Source organism: Eleutherodactylus coqui, chromosome 8 (genome assembly GCF_035609145.1).
Source record: "Eleutherodactylus coqui strain aEleCoq1 chromosome 8, aEleCoq1.hap1, whole genome shotgun sequence".
Taxonomy (NCBI): domain Eukaryota; kingdom Metazoa; phylum Chordata; class Amphibia; order Anura; family Eleutherodactylidae; genus Eleutherodactylus; species Eleutherodactylus coqui.
Genome location: NC_089844.1, coordinates 168,776,724 through 168,796,995, shown reverse-complemented (window position 1 = coordinate 168,796,995; position 20,272 = coordinate 168,776,724). Strand labels below are relative to the sequence as shown.

Genomic DNA, 20,272 nt, shown 5'->3' with positions numbered 1-20,272 from the left:
TAGAATTAGTGATGTCATAACACAGTACTCTAGTACAGGGCTAGTATTAGTGATGTCATCACACAGTCCTCTGATCCTTGGCTAGTATTAGTGATGTCATCACACAGTGCTCTAGTACCGGGCTAGGATTAATGATGTCAGCACACAGTCCTCTGGTCCTGGGCTAGAATTAGTGATGTCATCACACAGTCCTCTGATCCTTGGCTAGGATTAGTGATGTCATCACACAGTGCTCTGGTCCTGGGCTAGGATTAGTGATGTCATCACACAGTGCTCTAGTACCGGGCTAGAATTAGTGATGTCATCACACAGTCCTTAGGCTGAGCTCTATTGCTTGCTGTCAGTCTTGTGCGCTGCTGTGCCCAGAGTCTGCTAGTTCAGAGCCCCATTTTTGGTTTTACCAAAGTTGGCTTGCGTAATCTTCTGGCCAAGGCTAATCATGTGAGCAGTTCTTGCCTATCAGAGAGCAGCATGAAGAGCCTCAGACTACCACTGTGCAGTTTGCTTTATGCAGTTAGAAGACTGCAGTGGCCATCGCAGAAGATCAAAAACGGGTACAAAACGGGGCCCAAGTGTGACTGCCACCTCTGCCCCCCTCTGGCTGCTGGCGGGTATGGCGGTGTGTCGGCGCTATATGTTGAGCTCTGCTTTCTCTCCACTGCAGGCTGGTCTCCTCCATACAAGCTGTCCTGGCCTCCACCGCCGGATATATTGTGGCCTCCTCTTGTAAAGATGTCATCGAGGACCGGTAAGTGTCACCAGCAGGGAACACGTGGGGGGTGCAGGTTGGCAGAGAGCAGCGGCGTTCATAGGCTGCCCTGGAGGCAGGGAACATAAGGAGTCATTAAATATGTATATAATCTGATGTACCCTGCGGAGGAGAGGCGTGCGCTCAGAAAGTCACAGCTCTGTGTCTGGGGAGCGATCGGTCTCATTGTGTGACACTGGCGCCTGATCCGCAATATCACAATATCACAGTTATACCGGAGCTGAGTCACTCACACCATGGGAGGGGGCGCCGGCACACAGGAGGCTTCGTCCTCCATAGACACCCACAGAGAGGACGGCTATGTCACAGAGGCTGCACCCCAAACCCGGCGGACACCCCTGACTATATGCACCTACAGGGACCGAGCAGCGCCAGGAAGGGGCAGCGAGTATCCCACTACACCTAAAGAGGGCAATACACTATAATCAATAATATTACACCTCTACTATGTCTTAAAGGGACATCAACCCCAAAGTCTATCTTCTTTTCATTTGCTGTGTACTTGAATACAATCTATTGCTCCCTGTAATCAGCCTCCTCACATTGACTGTAGTGTTCTTCAGCATGATGAGAGGCAGGAAATATAGAAACCTCTCGGACACCACTTTTAACTACTTTATATCACATGTCTCCAGCTGCGACCATTCTATATGTGACTGATATCAGCTGTTCCTCTTATAACGCTCCAGTGCTGATTTAACGTCCAAAGACATTTACATCATATGTGTGATATCAGCTGCTCCTCTTATTACCCTCCAGTACTGATATAACCTCCAGACATTTACATCATATATATGAATTATATCAGCTGCTCCTCTTACAATGCTCCAGTGCTGATATAACCTCCAAAGACATTTACATCATATGTGCGATATGTCTCTCTTATAACGCTCCAGCATGGATATAACCTCCAGAGACATTTACACCATATATAACTGATATCAGCTGCTCCTCTTATTACACTCCAGTACTGATATAACCTCCAGAGACTTTTACATCATATATATGAATGATATCAGCTGCTCCTCTTATAACGCTCCAGTACTGATATAACCTCCAGAGACATTTGCATCATATGTGTGATATATCGCTCCTCTTATAACGCTCCAGTACTAATATAACCTCCAGAGACATTTACATCATATGTGTGATATATTGCTCTTCTTATAACGCTCCAGTACTGATATAACCTCCAGAGACATTTGCATCATATGTGTGATATATCGCTCCTCTTATAACGCTCCAGTACTGATATAACCTCCAGAGACATTTACATCATATGTGTGATATGTCGCTCCTCATATAACGCTCCAGTACTGATATGATGTAAATGTCTCTGGAGGTCATATGTGACTGTTATCAGCGGCTCCTCATATAATGCTCCAGCACTATTATATGGGTGAGGGTCTCTTTAAGGTTCTCCTCCTTACACCTTCTCATGGATTCCCCACACACGGCTCTTACGGTGCAGCAATAATCTCAGTTGAGGTAATTCCTCTGCGCGGTTCTGATCTGTACAAACATACAATTATCTAATGAAGTAAATCGCTGTGAGTCACGTCGTGGGAATAAATATATTTTTTGTAGACCCGTCCATTGACGGCTCAGGTGGCGATACTACATGGTGCTTATGATGTCATAGCGAATGGCAGTCGTGAGCCTGTGACATCCCGGACTAATGTCTGCCCCCCACTGCAACAGTACAAACAACAGCTGCTCCGTTATAGAGGATGTGGCGCCACCTGGCTGCCGCTGTGCCGCACTATAAAAAAAGGGGCGAATTTCAACTATTCGCCACAAATTGTATTAGTAAAATACACGAACGGATCGTCAGAATTAGATTTTGGCGCAAGAAGTGAGAAAATGATTGTTTTCAGCAATTCACATTAAGAACGATCGGCCCCAACGGTCAACCATCCGACCGGACAAGACTGCAGTACTAGCATCCATACCGCCACGTAACGGTTAACCACAGGTCACGCGGCTCAAGGTTAACCCCTCCCATCCTGTAATCTGTGTTATTTGTAAGAATTAATAAGTTTAAAAGAGATTACCGACCTCCACACCCCCAATCCTGGCAGATGGAGATTAAATCAGACTATAGGAGGAGGATTAACCCGTCCTGACAGCTGTCTAATTGGCACAGTTATTTGGGTGTCACCTCATGTACTCACCATGCACTCCATAGAGGTGGAGGGAGGGACATCACCGGGCCAAGACCGAAGGTAGAGGAGAATGCTGCTAAGACTATTACAGGCAGGGGAGGACTGGAATTGTGTCATAGTGTGCCGCTAAAACTCCATTATCACCTCTTTAATTCGCAGACATTGGTTGGCTGCCACCTACACACGCTTTGCTGTTCCATACTTTATATATGACATCTATGCCATGTACCTCTGCTACTGGCACAAGCATAAGTTGAAGGGCCATCCCGGAGGCTGGCAACTCACTAGGGCCTACCTCTATAAGGAATTTCTCATGGTCCTACACCACGTATTCATGGTGGCTGTCTGCTTCCCTGTGTCAGTGGTGAGTATTAGATAAATGAAATGAAGAAATGTACAAGAATATAACTACTATAACACTGCCCCCTATGTACAAGAATACAACTACTATAATACTGCCCCCTATGTACAAGAATATAACTACTATAATACTGCCCCCTATGTACAAGAATATAACTACTATATTACTGCCCCCTATGTACAAGAATATAACTACTATAATACTGCCCCCTATGTACAAGAATATAACTACTATAATACTGCCCCCTATGTACAAGAATATAACTACTATAATACTGCCCCCTATGTACAAGAATATAACTACTATAATACTGCCCCCTATGTACAAGAATATAACTACTATAATACTGCCCCCTATGTACAAGAATATAACTACTATAATACTGCCCCCTATGTACAAGAATATAACTTCTATAATACTGCCCCCTATGTGCAAGAATATAGCTACTATAATACTGCTCCTATCTACAAGAATATAGCTACTATAATACTGCCCCACTATGTATAACAATATAACTACTATAATACTGCCTCCTATGTACAAGAATAAAACTACTATAATACTGCCCCCTATGTACAAGAATATAACTACTATAATACTGCCCCCTATGTACAAGAATATAACTGCTATAATACTGCTCCCTATGTACAAGAATATAACTACTATAATACTGCTCCTATGTACAGGAATATAACTACTATAATACTGCCCCCTATGTACAGGAATATAACTACTATAATACTGCCTCCTATGTACAAGAATATAACTACTATAATACTGCCTCCTATGTACAAGAATATAACTACTATAATACTGCTCCTATGTACAGGAATATAACTACTATAATACTGCCCCACTATGTATAACAATATAACTACTATAATACTGCCTCCTATGTACAAGAATAAAACTACTATAATACTGCCCCCTATGTACAAGAATATAACTACTATAATACTGCTCCCTATGTACAAGAATATAACTACTATAATACTGCTCCTATGTACAAGAATATAACTACTATAATATTGCCCCCTATGTACAGGAATATAACTACTATAATACTGCCTCCTATGTACAAGAATATAACTACTATAATACTGCCTCCTATGTACAAGAATATAACTACTATAATACTGCCCCCTATGTACAAGAATATAACTACTATAATACTGCCCCCTATGTACAAGAATATAACTACTATAATACTGCCCCCTATGTACAAGAATACAACTACTATAATACTGCCCCCTATGTACAAGAATACAACTACTATAATACTGCCCCCTATGTACAAGAATATAACTACTATAATACTGCCCCCTATGTACAAGAATATAACTACTATACTACTGCCCCCTATGTACAAGAATATAACTACTATAATACTGCTCCTATGTACAAGAATATAACTACTATAATACTGCTCCTATGTACAAGAATATAACTACTATAATACTGCCCCCTATGTACAAGAATATAACTACTATAATACTGCCCCCTATGTACAAGAATATAACTACTATAATACTGCCCCCTATGTACAAGAATATAACTACTATACTACTGCCCCCTATGTACAAGAATATAACTACTATAATACTGCTCCTATGTACAAGAATATAACTACTATAATACTGCTCCTATGTACAAGAATATAACTACTATAATACTGCCCCCTATGTACAAGAATATAACTACTATAATACTGCCCCCTATGTACAGGAATATAACTACTATAATACTGCTCCTATGTACAAGAATATAACTACTATAATACTGCCCCCTATGTACAAGAATATAACTACTATAATACTGCCCCCTATGTACAGGAATATAACTACTATAATACTGCTCCTATGTACAAGAATATAACTACTATAATACTGCCCCCTATGTACAAGAATATAACTGCTATAATACTGCCCCCTATGTACAAGAATATAACTGCTATAATACTGCCCCCTATGTACAAGAATATAACTACTATAATACTGCCCCCTATGCACAAGAATATAACTACTATAATACTGCCCCTATGCACAAGAATACAACTACTATAATACTGCCCCCTATGTACAAGAATACAACTACTATAATACTGCCCCCTATGTACAAGAATACAACTACTATAATACTGCCCCCTATGTACAAGAATACAACTACTATAATACTGCCCCCTATGTACAAGAATATAACTACTATAATACTGCCCCCTATGTACAAGAATATAACTACTATAATACTGCCCCTATGTACAAGAATACAACTACTATAATACTGCCCCCTATGTACAAGAATATAATTACTATAATACTGCCCCTAATGTACAAGAATATAACTACTATAATACTGCCCCCTATGTACAGGAATATAACTACTATAATACTGCTCCTATGTACAAGAATATAACTACTATAATACTGCCCCTTATGTACAAGAATACAACTACTATAATACTGCCCCCTATGTACAAGAATACAACTACTATAATACTGCCCCCTATGTACAAGAATACAACTACTATAATACTGCCCCCTATGTACAAGAATACAACTACTGAAATACTGCCCCCTATGTACAAGAATATAACTGCTATAATACTGCCCCCTATGTACAAGAATATAACTGCTATAATACTGCCCCCTATGTACAAGAATATAACTACTATAATACTGCCCCCTATGTACAAGAATATAACTACTATAATACTGCCCCCTATGTACAAGAATATAACTACTATAATACTGCCCCTATGTACAAGAATATAACTACTATAATACTGCCCCCTATGTACAAGAATATAACTACTATAATACTGCTCCCTATGTACAAGAATATAACTACTATAATACTGCTCCTATGTACAAGAATATAACTACTATAATACTGCCCCCTATGTACAAGAATATAACTACTATAATACTGCCCCCTATGTACAGGAATATAACTACTATAATACTGCCTCCTATGTACAAGAATATAACTACTATAATACTGCCTCCTATGTACAAGAATATAACTACTATAATACTGCCCCCTATGTACAAGAATATAACTACTATAATACTGCCCCCTATGTACAAGAATATAACTACTATAATACTGCCCCCTATGTACAAGAATACAACTACTATAATACTGCCCCCTATGTACAAGAATATAACTACTATAATACTGCTCCTATGTACAAGAATATAACTACTATAATACTGCCCCCTATGTACAAGAATATAACTACTATAATACTGCCCCCTATGTACAAGAATATAACTACTATAATACTGCCCCCTATGTACAAGAATATAACTACTATAATACTGCCCCCTATGTACAGGAATATAACTACTATAATACTGCTCCTATGTACAAGAATATAACTACTATAATACTGCCCCCTATGTACAGGAATATAACTACTATAATACTGCCTCCTATGTACAAGAATATAACTACTATAATACTGCCTCCTATGTACAAGAATATAACTACTATAATACTGCCCCCTATGTACAAGAATATAACTGCTATAATACTGCCCCCTATGTACAAGAATATAACTACTATAATACTGCCCCCTATGTACAAGAATATAACTACTATAATACTGCCCCCTATGCACAAGAATATAACTACTATAATACTGCCCCTATGCACAAGAATATAACTACTATAATACTGCCCCCTATGTACAAGAATACAACTACTATAATACTGCCCCCTATGTACAAGAATACAACTACTATAATACTGCCCCCTATGTACAAGAATACAACTACTATAATACTGCCCCCTATGTACAAGGATATAACTACTATAATACTGCCCCCTATGTACAAGAATATAACTACTATAATACTGCCCCTATGTACAAGAATATAACTACTATAATACTGCCCCTATGTACAAGAATACAACTACTATAATACTGCCCCCTATGTACAAGAATATAATTACTATAATACTGCCCCTAATGTACAAGAATATAACTACTATAATACTGCCCCCTATGTACAGGAATATAACTACTATAATACTGCTCCTATGTACAAGAATATAACTACTATAATACTGCCCCTTATGTACAAGAATACAACTACTATAATACTGCCCCCTATGTACAAGAATACAACTACTATAATACTGCCCCCTATGTACAAGAATACAACTACTATAATACTGCCCCCTATGTACAAGAATACAACTACTGAAATACTGCCCCCTATGTACAAGAATATAACTGCTATAATACTGCCCCCTATGTACAAGAATATAACTGCTATAATACTGCCCCCTATGTACAAGAATATAACTACTATAATACTGCCCCCTATGTACAAGAATATAACTACTATAATACTGCCCCCTATGTACAAGAATATAACTACTATAATACTGCCCCTATGTACAAGAATACAACTACTATAATACTGCCCCCTATGTACAAGAATACAATTACTATAATACTCCCCTAATGTACAAGAATATAACTACTATAATACTGCCCCTTATGTACAAGAATATAACTACTATAATACTGCCCCCTATGTACAAGAATACAACTACTATAATACTGCCCCCTATGTACAAGAATACAACTACTATAATACTGCCCCCTATGTACAAGAATATAATTACTATAATACTGCTCCCTATGTACAAGAATATAACTACTATAATACTGCCCCCTATGTACAAGAATATAACTACTATAATACTGCCCCCTATGTACAAGAATATAACTACTATAATACTGCCCCCTATGTACAAGAATATAACTACTATAATACTGCTTCTATGTACAAGAATATAACTACTATAACACTGCCCCTATGTACAAGAATATAACTACTATAACACTGCCCCTATGTACAAGAATATAACTACTATAATACTGCCCCCTATGTACAAGAATACAACTACTATAATACTGCCCCCTATGTACAAGAATATAACTACTATAATACTGCTCCCTATGTACAAGAATATAACTACTATAATACTGCTCCCTATGTACAAGAATATAACTACTATAATACTGCTCGCTATGTACAAGAATATTACTACTATAATACTGCCCCCTATGTACAAGAATATAACTACTATAATACTGCCCCCTATGTACAAGAATATAACTACTATAATACTGCCCCCTATGTACAAGAATATAACTACTATAATACTGCTCCCTATGTACAAGAATATAACTACTATAATACTGCCCCCTATGTACAAGATGATAACTACTATAATACTGCCCCCTATGTACAAGAATATAACTACTATAATACTGCCTCCTATGTACAAGAATATAACTACTATAATACTGCTCCCTATGTACAAGAATATAACTACTATAATACTGCTCCCTATGTACAAGAATATAACTACTATAATACTGCCCCCTATGTACAAGAATATAACTACTATAATACTGCCCCCTATGTACAAGAATATAACTACTATAATGCTGCCTCCTATGTACAAGAATATAACTACTATAATACTGCCCCCTATGTACAAGAGGATAACTACTATAATACTGCCTCCTATGTACAAGAATATAATTATTATAATACTGCTCCCTATGTACAAGAATATAACTACTATAATACTGCCTCCTATGTACAAGAATATAACTACTATAATACTGCCCTCTATGTACAAGAATATAACTACTGTAATACTGCCTCCTATGTACAAGAATATAACTATTATAATACTGCCCTCTATGTACAAGAATATAACTACTATAATACTGCCCCCTATGTACAAGAATATAACTACTATAATACTGCCTCCTATGTACAAGAATATAACTATTATAATACTGCTCCCTATGTACAAGAATATAACTACTATAATACTGCTCCCTATGTACAAGAATATAACTACTATAATACTGCCCCCTATGTACAAGAATATAACTACTATAATACTGCTCCCTATGTACAAGAATATAACTACTATAATACTGCTCCTATGTACAAGAATATAACTACTATAATACTGCCTCCTATGTACAAGAATATAACTACTATAATACTGCACCCTATGTACAAGAATATAACTACTATAATACTGCCCCCTATGTACAAGAATATAACTACTATAATCCCGCTGCTATGTACAAGAATATAACTACTATAATACTGCCCCCTATGTACAAGAATATAACTACTATAATACTGCTCCCTATGTACAAGAATATAACTACTATAATACTGCTCCTATGTACAAGAATATAACTACTATAATACTGCCCCCTATGTACAAGAATATAACTACTATAATGCTGCCTCCTATGTACAAGAATATAACTACTATAATACTGCCCCCTATGTACAAGAGGATAACTACTATAATACTGCCTCCTATGTACAAGAATATAACTATTATAATACTGCCCCCTATGTACAAGAATATAACTACTATAATACTGCCCCCTATGTACAAGAATATAACTACTATAATACTGCCCCTATGTACAAGAATATAACTACTATAATACTGCCTCCTATGTACAAGAATATAACTACTATAATACTGCCCCCTATGTAACGAATATAACTACTATAATACTGCCCCCTACATACAAGAATATAACTACTATAATACTGCCCCCTATGTACAAGAATATAACTACTATAATACTGCCCCCTATGTACAAGAATATAACTACTATAATACTGCCCCCTATGTACAAGAATATAACTACTATAATACTGCCCCCTATGTACAAGAATATAACTACTATAATACTGCTCCTATGTACAAGAATATAACTACTATAATACTGCCCCCTATGTACAAGAATATAACTACTATAATACTGCCCCCTATGTACAAGAATATAACTACTATAATACTGCCCCCTATGTATAAGAATATAACTACTATAATACTGCCCCCTATGTACAAGAATATAACTACTATAATACTGCCCCCTATGTACAAGAATATAACTACTATAATACTGCCCCCTATGTACAAGAATATAACTACTATAATACTGCCCCCTATGTACAGGAATATAACTACTATAATACTGCTCCCTATGTACAGGAATATAACTACTATAATACTGCCCCCTATGTACAAGAATATAACTACTATAATACTGCCTCCTATGTACAAGAATATAACTACTATAATACTGCTCCTATGTACAAGAATATAACTACTATAATACTGCCCCCTATGTACAAGAATATAACTACTATAATACTGCCCCCTATGTATAAGAATATAACTACTATAATACTGCCCCCTATGTACAAGAATATAACTACTATAATACTGCTCCCTATGTACAAGAATATAACTACTATAATACTGCCTCCTATGTACAAGAATATAACTACTATAATACTGCCCTCTATGTACAAGAATATAACTACTATAGTACTGCCCCCTATGTACAAGAATATAACTACTATAATACTGCCCCCTATGTACATGTTGTATATAGTTTCTGTAAAGTAATTGAAGTGTTTCCTTTATTGCAGCTGTGGAGAGAAGGGAAGGGGGACTTCTTCTTGGGGTGCATGCTGATGGCGGAGCTGAGTACTCCCTTTGTTTGCCTGGGTAAAGTCCTCATCCAGGTGAGTGTAGTGATGAGTTAGTCATCGCACCCCGCTATACATACATTGGACAGTTAGTTGTTCCCTCTGGTTAGGTCTTCATAGTTAGAATTAGGAGGAATGTCTATATTGCCCACTCACCGTGACCTTCTCGCCCCCCTCCCCCTTCTCTTGCAGTATAAGAAGCAGGACACCCTTCTGCACCGGGTCAATGGCGTCATCATGCTAGTGACTTTTTTCTGCTGTCGCCTGCTGCTGTTCCCCTACATGTACTGGGTGTACGGGCAGCGGGTGGGACTGCCGCTCTACAAAGTCCCCTTCAACCTCTCCCCGGAATACAACATTGGTGCCGCCATCCTCATGGCTCCGCAGGTCTACTGGTTCTACCTAATCTGCCGAAGAGCTTACAGTTTGTTCCAGCAGTCTAGGATGAGCCAGCGACCCAGGAATGGACATCCAGTCACCGACAGCCCCTCAGCCAAAGACCAGGACTGTTCACAGTGACCCCCATAGACGCTCTCACCCAACTGGTTCCAGAAAGCTCACCCCCAATTCTGAGACTCAGTGTGACCCACTGCGGCATAATAGACTGTGCCTTGCTGGATGCATATACGGCATGGTGTCATGTACTGCTATAGGGGTCGCAGGAGGTAAAGGGAATGGTAGGAAGACACCATGACTTCCCTCTGAAAGATCTCATCCACAGTGTGACAGTATTAATGGATTCTAGTCCAGATTTATCCTCTGCAGTGCGCTTAGTGACCACTGGGCGTCACTGTCACTCATTCCTCTTACAACCGTGCAATATACTCTGTGTCCACCAGGGGTCAGTGTTATTGTGCAGTATAATGCACCTGGTGATACGCCACACTGGATATAGGCCCCACCTTCAAATCAAGGACGGCAGCCAATGCCTCCTGTAGTTCTCACAATGACCACTTGGGGGGGAGGGATGCGGTTGGGGTACAGCTCTGTGTTAAGAAACCCCCATGATGGGGGTTATGCTCCAGTAACGCACAACGAACTGGCTGAACTATATAGTAATGTCCACCTTCCTCCCGCTCTCTACCTCCCCTGTAGATGTGTGGGTGAGGGGTCAATGCTTTCTGCATCCCTCTCTGTAGATATGGGAGAGTACTGGGCAGCAGCATGTTAGGGGTTAAGTCTAACTGCCCGCACAATTAGGGAATGGCTGCAATGAAATAAGCAAAAAAAAAAAAATTTAAAAAAAAAATGCTCCAAGCTGCACATTTAAGGGTTAAGCATGGCGAGATATTAGCCGATCAGCCAGCTGCGTTTGCCTTGATCAGAACCTGTAGATCTCTGAGCGCTCCACGCCTCGGACCGCTGCGCTTTTTAACCCCTTTCATTTACGTCACCGCTATTAATTCTCCATATTTTATTTTTACAATAGCGATCTGTCACCGAGTTACAAGATGGCGGCCATATTATATAAAAGCATCCTCAAGAAAAGAAGGAAAGTAAATAAAGGGATCCAGACCCCCCTGTGACAATGGTTTAGCCCACAATGGTTTAGACCGTGTCATTAAAACGTAAAAATGGCTGCCATGTGTGGCGGAGTGAAATATTCCCCTTTAAATGACTTCAGAGTAGTAAAGCAGGGGAGGGACTTTATGATAAAAGAGGAGGAGCTAGGGATTCAGGTGAGTTGTGATGTGTCTCTTGTACACTAGGGGGCGACGACTAGTAAAGAAATTCTATATATTTTTCTAAGTTGCTGCTATTCCAGGGTTTGGTGAGAGGTTCTGATAACGTGCTCAGCGTATACACACATAGGTGTCTCAGTTGTCCCCGCCCCCGCGGACCCCTGTTCTCCGTCCTCCTTATTTATTTTAATTTATTGTTAATTTATTCCACTTATTATTTTTTAATGAATGTAAATATATTTCAGCCGAGCGAAATGTTAGTAAATGTAACGCAATTTATAAAAACGTGTACAAAGGTATTAACGAGATTAAATGCAAATCCAAAGACTGACTGTGGGGAGTGCGTCATTGCTTGGGGAGACTGGTGCATGATGGGAGGCTGCACTGAGGGGTCTCTGAGCTGTAAGGACCCGCAGGGGCCATGCATATAAACTGGTGTGAAAATGCCCCAAGGTTTCTGGGTAACACAGTACAGACTATGATGGTGAAGATCGAGCCAAGCATCTACACCACTAGGGGGCACTCTCTGTAGACAGATCCATGCAGGCCGCCCTGTATTAATGAGCTGAAGGGAAGGGATTTGCTTTTTATTGCTCATAATATTAATATATAACGTAGAAAAGCGGCGCCTCGGGACCGGCACAGTCTGTGTCCCTGCTTCGAGTGGAGCTCAGTGTGGTCGCCGACCGGCTCAGTGTTCAAGATCCAAATGCACAAATCCTGTGGACATAAAAATGATGTAAGAATGAGAAGGGAAGAAGACAAAGAATGGGTTAATACACAGCAGCTCCGCCTCCTTCTTTAAACCTGCCCATGAGCATTTATCTAGTGCTCCAATCCCATCCAAAGCTGCATTTACAGTTCTACTGTTGGTGGACAGCTTTTGTCCAATGTGTGTGGCCAGCTTTACATTACCTGCTATACTCCTGTCACATCTAGAGCTGCACTCACAATTCTGCAGGTACATGACATCTTATACTCCAGTCACATCCAAAGCTGCACTCATAGTTTGCCTAGTTTCAAAATGACATCCATTAACATAGGGCTGACAGACTCATTCCTAACAGCCCTGCTGCTGCACTGCATTGTGGGAGATGCATTTTTTTCTCCTTCATCTTACTATACAATCAATGGCGACTTATAGTAAGGTCGGCCACTCCGGGCCCGAGGCTCCTGGGGGGCCAACGGGCGCCCAAATTACCCCAATGGATAATCCATCGCTACTAGTCATTAAATCCACCAGAAAAATCCTCGGTTGGCGGTCGGTCTGTGGTGGAGAGGGGGGGAGGCTTTGGTGAAATTTATTCTCACACGGCATCATGTGAAGAGTTACTGACCGCTGCGTTATCTGCCGGTCCAAAAGACGACTGCGGTGAAGTGCAACAAACACACTCATTGGCTGAACCCATCCCTCCCATTGGAAGTTGTCGGATGGAATGAAACTTTCTCTGTTGTTGTACCGCCTCTACCCCGTTTCCCCAAAAATAAGACGTGTCTTATATTAATTTTTGCTCCCAAATATGCGCTATGTCTTATTTTCAGGGGGTGTCTTATTTTTCAATGAAGAAGAATTCACATTTATTGTTTAACAAAAAAAATGAACATTTATTACCGTATATACTGCACAGTACCGTAGTTGTCACCACAAACCAATATAGCTAGACAAACTGTGAAAACAAAGCAAGAATTACTCAATGACAGTCCTGTCATCATCTTCTGGCACATCATCATAAACATCTGAACCCGGAATCTCCTGCTGAATTTCTTGACACTCCTGGCTCCCAAACACTGTCTGGAGACTGTAATGCTCACCCCCTAAGGCTGGAAATACGCTCTGTGAGAACCCAGCCTTAAGAATCACACATATGGTTGCCTGACTCACACACAGAGCCATAAAAAAATAAGGGCTGTAAAGTAACGTACCTGTCTGCAGACAGAAGTTCCTGTACCACTTGTAAGCAGAGATGGTATTGCAGCTTCCGGCCGCCAGGGGGAGCTCATCACAGCAGACATGTACAGCAGGAACAGAACATACAGTATGTACTTTTCCAGCCAGCAAGGGGAGCTCACAACAGCACACTCGTACAGTCGTACAGCACAGCAGGGACAGGATAACAGCAGACTCTACCTATACATCTGGAGGTAGGAGACAACGGGAATGGCAGCAGGGGACAGGCCTCTTGACTTGCCTGCGCACTTTAGTATGCCTTACTATCGGGGTGTGCCTTATATTTGCGACTTCTGCAAATTTCTTAATGTGTCTTACTTTTAGGGGTGCCTTATTTTCAGGGAAACACGGTAGCTTGGATACAAGATGTGATACAGGCGGGCATGGAGGCTCTAGTACCCTGTTGTACCACCTCTAGCTTAGATACAAAATGTTATATGGGTGAGCATGGAGGCTCTAGTACCCTGTTGTACAACCTCTTGCTTGGATACAAAATGTTATATGGGTGGGCATGGAGGCTCAAGTACCCTGTGTGTCCTCACACATCCACTGGTCCTAACATCCCCAAACAGTATGGTCAGACCCTCCTCTCTACTGGTGGTCTGTAGGGGGTGTTCTGAGCCCAGTCACCTTGTGTACCCTCACACATCCACTGGTCCCAACACCTCCTAACAGTCTGGTCAGACCCTCCTCTCTACTGGTGGTCTGTACGGGGCGCCCTAAGCCCGGTCACCTTCTGTGCCCTCACACATCCACTGGTCCCAACACCCCCTAACAGTTTAGTCAGACCCTCCTCTCTACTGGTTCTCTGTAGGGGGCGTCCTGAGCCCGGTCACCTTGTGTGCCCTCATCCACTGGTCCCAACACCTCCTAACAGTCTGGTCAGACGCTCCTCTCTACTGGTAGTCTGTAGGGGGCACCCTGAGCCCGATACAAGATGTGATACGGACGGGCATGGAGGCTCTAGTACCCTGTGTGTCCTCACACATCCACTGGTCCTAACATCCCCAAACAGTCTGGTCAGGCGCTCCACTCTACTGGTGGTCTGTAGGGGGCGTCCTGAGCCCGGTCACCTTGTGTGTCCTCACACATCCACTGGTCCCAACACCCCCTAACAGTCTGGTCAGATACTCCTCTCTACTGGTGGTCTGTAGGGGGTGCCCTACGCCCGGTCACCTTGTGTGCCCTCACACATCCACTGGTCAGACCCTCCGCTCTATTGGTCGTCTGTAGGGGGCGTTCTGAGCCCGGTCGCCTTGTGTACCCCCACATATCCACTGGTCCCAACACCTCCTAACAGTCCAGTCAGACGCTCCTCTCTACTGATGGTCTGTAGGGGGCGTCCTGAGCCCGGTCACCATGTGTGCCCCCATCCACTGGTCCCAACACCTCCTAACAGTCTGGTCAGACCCTCCTCTCTACTGGTGGTCTGTAGGGGGCGTCCTGAGCCTGGTCACCTTGTGTGTCCTCATACATCCACTGGTCCCAATACCTCCTAACAGTCTGGTCAGATGCTCCTATTTACTGGTTCTCTGTAGGGGCGTCCTGGGCCCGGTCACCTTGTGTGCCCTCATCCACTGGTCCCAACACCTCCTAACAGTCTGATCAGACGCTCCTCTCTACTGTTGGTCTGTAGGGGGGTATCCTGAGCCCAGTCATTTTGTGTGCCATCATACATCCACTGGTCCCAACACCTCCCAACACTCTGGTCAGACGCTCCTCTCTACTGGTGGTCTGTAGGGGGCGTCCTGAGCCCAGTCACCTTGTGTGCCCTCACACATCCACTGGTCCCAACACCCCCTAACAGTCTGGTCAGACGCTCCTCTCTACTGGTGGTCTGTAGGGGGCGTCCTGAGCCCGGTCACCCTGTGCACCCTCACACATCCACTGGTCCCAACACCCTCAAACAGTATGGTAAGGCACTCCTCTCTACTGGTGGTCTGTAGGGGGCATCCTGAGCCCGGTCACCTGGTGTGCCCTCACACATCCACTGGTCCCAACACCTCCTAACAGTCTGGTCAGACGCTCCTCTCTACTGGTAGTCTGTAGGGGGCGCCCTGAGCCCGATACAAGATGTGATACGGATGGGCATGGAGGCTCTAGTACCCTGTTTTACCACCTCTAGCTTGGATACAAAATGTTATATGGGTGGGCATGGAGGCTCTAGTACCCTGTGTGTCCTCACACATCCACTGGTCCCAACACCCCCTAACAGTCTGGTCAGATACTCCTCTCTACTGGTGGTCTGTAGGGGGCGCCCTACGCCCGGTCACCTTGTGTGCCCTCACACATCCACTGGTCCCAACACCTCCTAACAGCCTGGTCAGACCATCCACTCTATTGGTGGTCTGTAGGGGGCGTCCTGAGCCCGGTCACCATGTGTGCCCTCATCCACTGGTCCCAACACCTCCTAACAGTCTGGTCAGACCCTCCTCTCTACTGGTGGTCTCTAGGGAGCGTCCTGAGCCCAGTCACCTTGTGTGCCCTCACACATCCACTGGTCCCAACACCCCCTAACAGTCTGGTCAGACGCTCCTCTCTACTGGTGGTCTGTAGGGGGCGTCCTGAGCCCGGTCACCCTGTGCACCCTCACACATCCACTGGTCCCAACACGCCCAAACAGTATGGTCAGGCACTCCTCTCTACTTGTGGTCTGTAGGGGGCATTCTGAGCCCGGTCACCTTGTTTGCCCTCACACATCCACTGACCCCAACACCACCTAACAGTCTGGTCAGACGCTCCTCTCTACTGGTGGTCTGTAGGGGGCGTCCTGAGCCTGGTCATCTTGTGTGCCCTCACACATCCACTGGCGCCAACACCTCCTAACAGTCTGGTCAGATGCTCCTCTCTACTGGTTCTCTGTAGGGGCGTCCTGAGCCCGGTCACCTTGTGTGTCCTCATCCACTGGTCCCAACACCTCCTAACAGTCTGGTCAGACGCTCCTCTCTACTGGTGGTCTGTAGGGGGCGTCCTGAGCCCGGTCACCCTGTGCACCCTCACACATCCACTGGTCCCAACACGCGTAAAAACAGTATGGTCATGCACTCCTCTCTACTGGTGGTCTGTAGGGGGCGTCCTGAGCCCGGTCACCTTGTGTGCCCTCACACATCCACTGGTCCCAACACCCCCTAACAGTCTGGTCAGACGCTCCTCTCTACTGGTAGTCTGTAGGGGGCGTCCTGAGCCTGGTCACCTTGTTTGCCCTCACACATCCACTGGCCCCAACACCACCTAACAGTCTGGTCAGACGCTCCTCTCTACTGGTGGTCTGTAGGGGGCGTCCTGAGCCCGGTCATCTTGTGTGCCCTCACACATCCACTGGCGCCAACACCTCCTAACATTCTGGTCAGACGCTCCTCTCTACTGGTGGTCTGTAGCGGGCGTCCTGAGCCCGGTCACCTTGTGTGCCCTCACACATCCACTGGTCCCAACACCACCTAACAGTCTGGTCAGATGCTCCTCTCTACTGGTGGTCTGTAGGGGGCGTCCTGAGCCCGGTCACCTTGTCTGCCCTCATTCACTGGTCCCAACACCCCCTAACAGTCTGGCCAGACGCTCCTCTCTACTGGTAGTCTTTAGGGGGCGCTCTGAGCCTGGTCACCTTGTGTGCCCTCACACATCCACTGGTCCCAACACCTCCTAACTGTCTGGTCAGACGCTCTTCTCTACTGGTGGTCTGTAGGGGGCGTCCTGGGCCCGATCACCCTGTGCACCCTCACATCCACTGGTCCCTTCCTAGCGCTAAGCCCCTCCAACTTTGTGGGTCAGCGGGAAATTAGAAAAAAGTCACATTTTTGGCGCACAAGATGTTTTGTGCGAAAACATGTGACTTAAATGTCAACCGCCTGCCGTAAACCGTTTAATAAATGTGCCCCTATATCTGCGTCAACATACTCTATTCAGACACTAAACCAGCAGGTGGTGCTAGTGAGACCCCTCATCCTGAGTGCTAGCAGTAAGCAGCAGGATTGTGAATACAGCTTTGGATGTGATTGGAGTATACTTCAGTCCAGGTGTACCCACGTATTATGCACTTATGTTTCACCCATGTAATATGCAGCGCTGAAAGCCCATTGATTCTATTCGGCTTCTTACACTTGTGCTTTTTTTTAATTTTTGCGCATAAAAAAACCCGCAGCCGGTCCTACTTTAGTATATATGCAGCAATACAGGCTATGGGGAGTAAACATGCAGCAGATACACGTGGACGGCGTATTTCAGGCACGTGAAAAATATGGTTATAATACGCGGGACATTTCCGCCCTCACAGGTGGATTGGAGGACGGATGGGATCCCGGAACTGGAGGTGGAGGCTGCGGGGACTGACAGGAAACTAAGATGGCGCGATACTCACAATCTGTGGAAGATCTGATAGGCAATGCAGAGGAGCAGCGCGAGCGCCGCGCAGAGCAGGATGATCCCCACGCCCTTCACCATCGGCACTGGAAGACAGAGGACACATAAACCTCCCCATACACACTGCCAGTCAATATGGCCGCCATCACACCAAGCAGGTGTCACTTCGCTTTTCCAGAGCCCTGAATGGTAATGCTGGGAGCAGAAAACGGATGTAGGGAGACCGACTGTACAGGGATCTGGGAAAGCTGGGTGGAACGGCGACCATTCCGGTGGTCTGTAGGAGAATTGCGCTGTACTACGGTAGCATGTCACCCTGTTCATAACCCGCTGAGTGGTGGGCATCCAACTGCTGGGACCATCACCCATCCCAAAAACGGAGCCTCCATGCGTCCTGAAGTGACGGCAGCAGCGTTCGCACGTGCGGCCCACCACTGCATGCATTTTAGTGGGACCACCAGAGACAGCCGAGTTCCAGCGCTGGGCGCTCTTCAGTAGTCCCATGGAGGTGAATGGAGGAGCCGCAGCGCCCATGCGTCGCTGCCCGTACATCAGGGCACACCAGGACTGCGGCCTTGGAAATGGTGGGGGTCTCAGCAGTCGCCCCATTCAGTAAGTCTGTGCCCCTCTTAGAAATGCCTCATTCATATGGATGTGCGCACTTTTGCGCCATTTTCACTCTGTGTATCTGTGCCCTTTTGGTGCAGTTTTTTTTATGTCCTTGTTGCATCCGTATTCACTGCGGTTTTCACGCTCCATATTACCATCTGCCAGCTACGTGCGTTAAGAGCGCAGTGACGACACGCGTGGCATCCGGTTTCAATCCTCTTTTTTTTTTACACTCCCATAGGCTTTCATGGGTGATTTTGGTTCGTGATACGGAAGAGAATAGAATAGCACACAACGCTATTTTTTTCCCGCACGTCTGAATACACAAATTCAATTTAGCGGGTCCGTATATGATCAGCGGAAAATATGTCTGTGAACAGCCTTTAGCCCTTCATAGAGGTGGCTGCGTTATGTGGGTTTTACCTCCGGAGCGGATGACTGGGCGTTCTCCAATGAACTTCGCTATTTCATTGCTCTTGATTTTGTCATCATCGGCGTAGTCAAAAAACATGGCGTCATTGGGGTTGGAGTCATGGGGCGCAGTCACAAGAGCGTCCCGACGTGGATGCCTGGGGCCTGTGAGGAAAAGGAGCAGCAGCATTCATGGAGACCCACAGGAGGCACAGAAAATGCCCCCCCAAATACGCTCGTGTGAATGACTCCTAAATCTTTCTTATCCTGGGCGGGGCTTAGCTGTCACATGACTGTGGGGGGGATGAGAAGTAACAGGAGGGTGGCGTCTGACACCGCTCTTGGGCTCTTGGTGTGGGAACTAGTTGTCAGGGGGGCAATGGCAAAGTTGAGTTTGTCCGGA

The 20,272-nt window shown here is 43.9% G+C and overlaps 1 protein-coding gene across 1 annotated transcript in view; it reads left to right on the top strand.

Annotated features, from left to right (window-relative positions):
• Positions 1-12,865, top strand: part of TLCD3B (TLC domain containing 3B) — a 44,237-nt gene extending 31,372 nt beyond the window's left edge. The window contains exons 2-5 of the mRNA XM_066577569.1: positions 665-748; positions 3,094-3,298; positions 10,804-10,899; positions 11,056-12,865. Coding sequence (XP_066433666.1) covers positions 665-748; positions 3,094-3,298; positions 10,804-10,899; positions 11,056-11,382 — 712 coding nt within the window. The 3' untranslated portion in view covers positions 11,383-12,865. The remainder of the gene's footprint in view (positions 1-664; positions 749-3,093; positions 3,299-10,803; positions 10,900-11,055) is intronic.
• Positions 12,866-20,272: the final 7,407 nt, after the last annotated feature.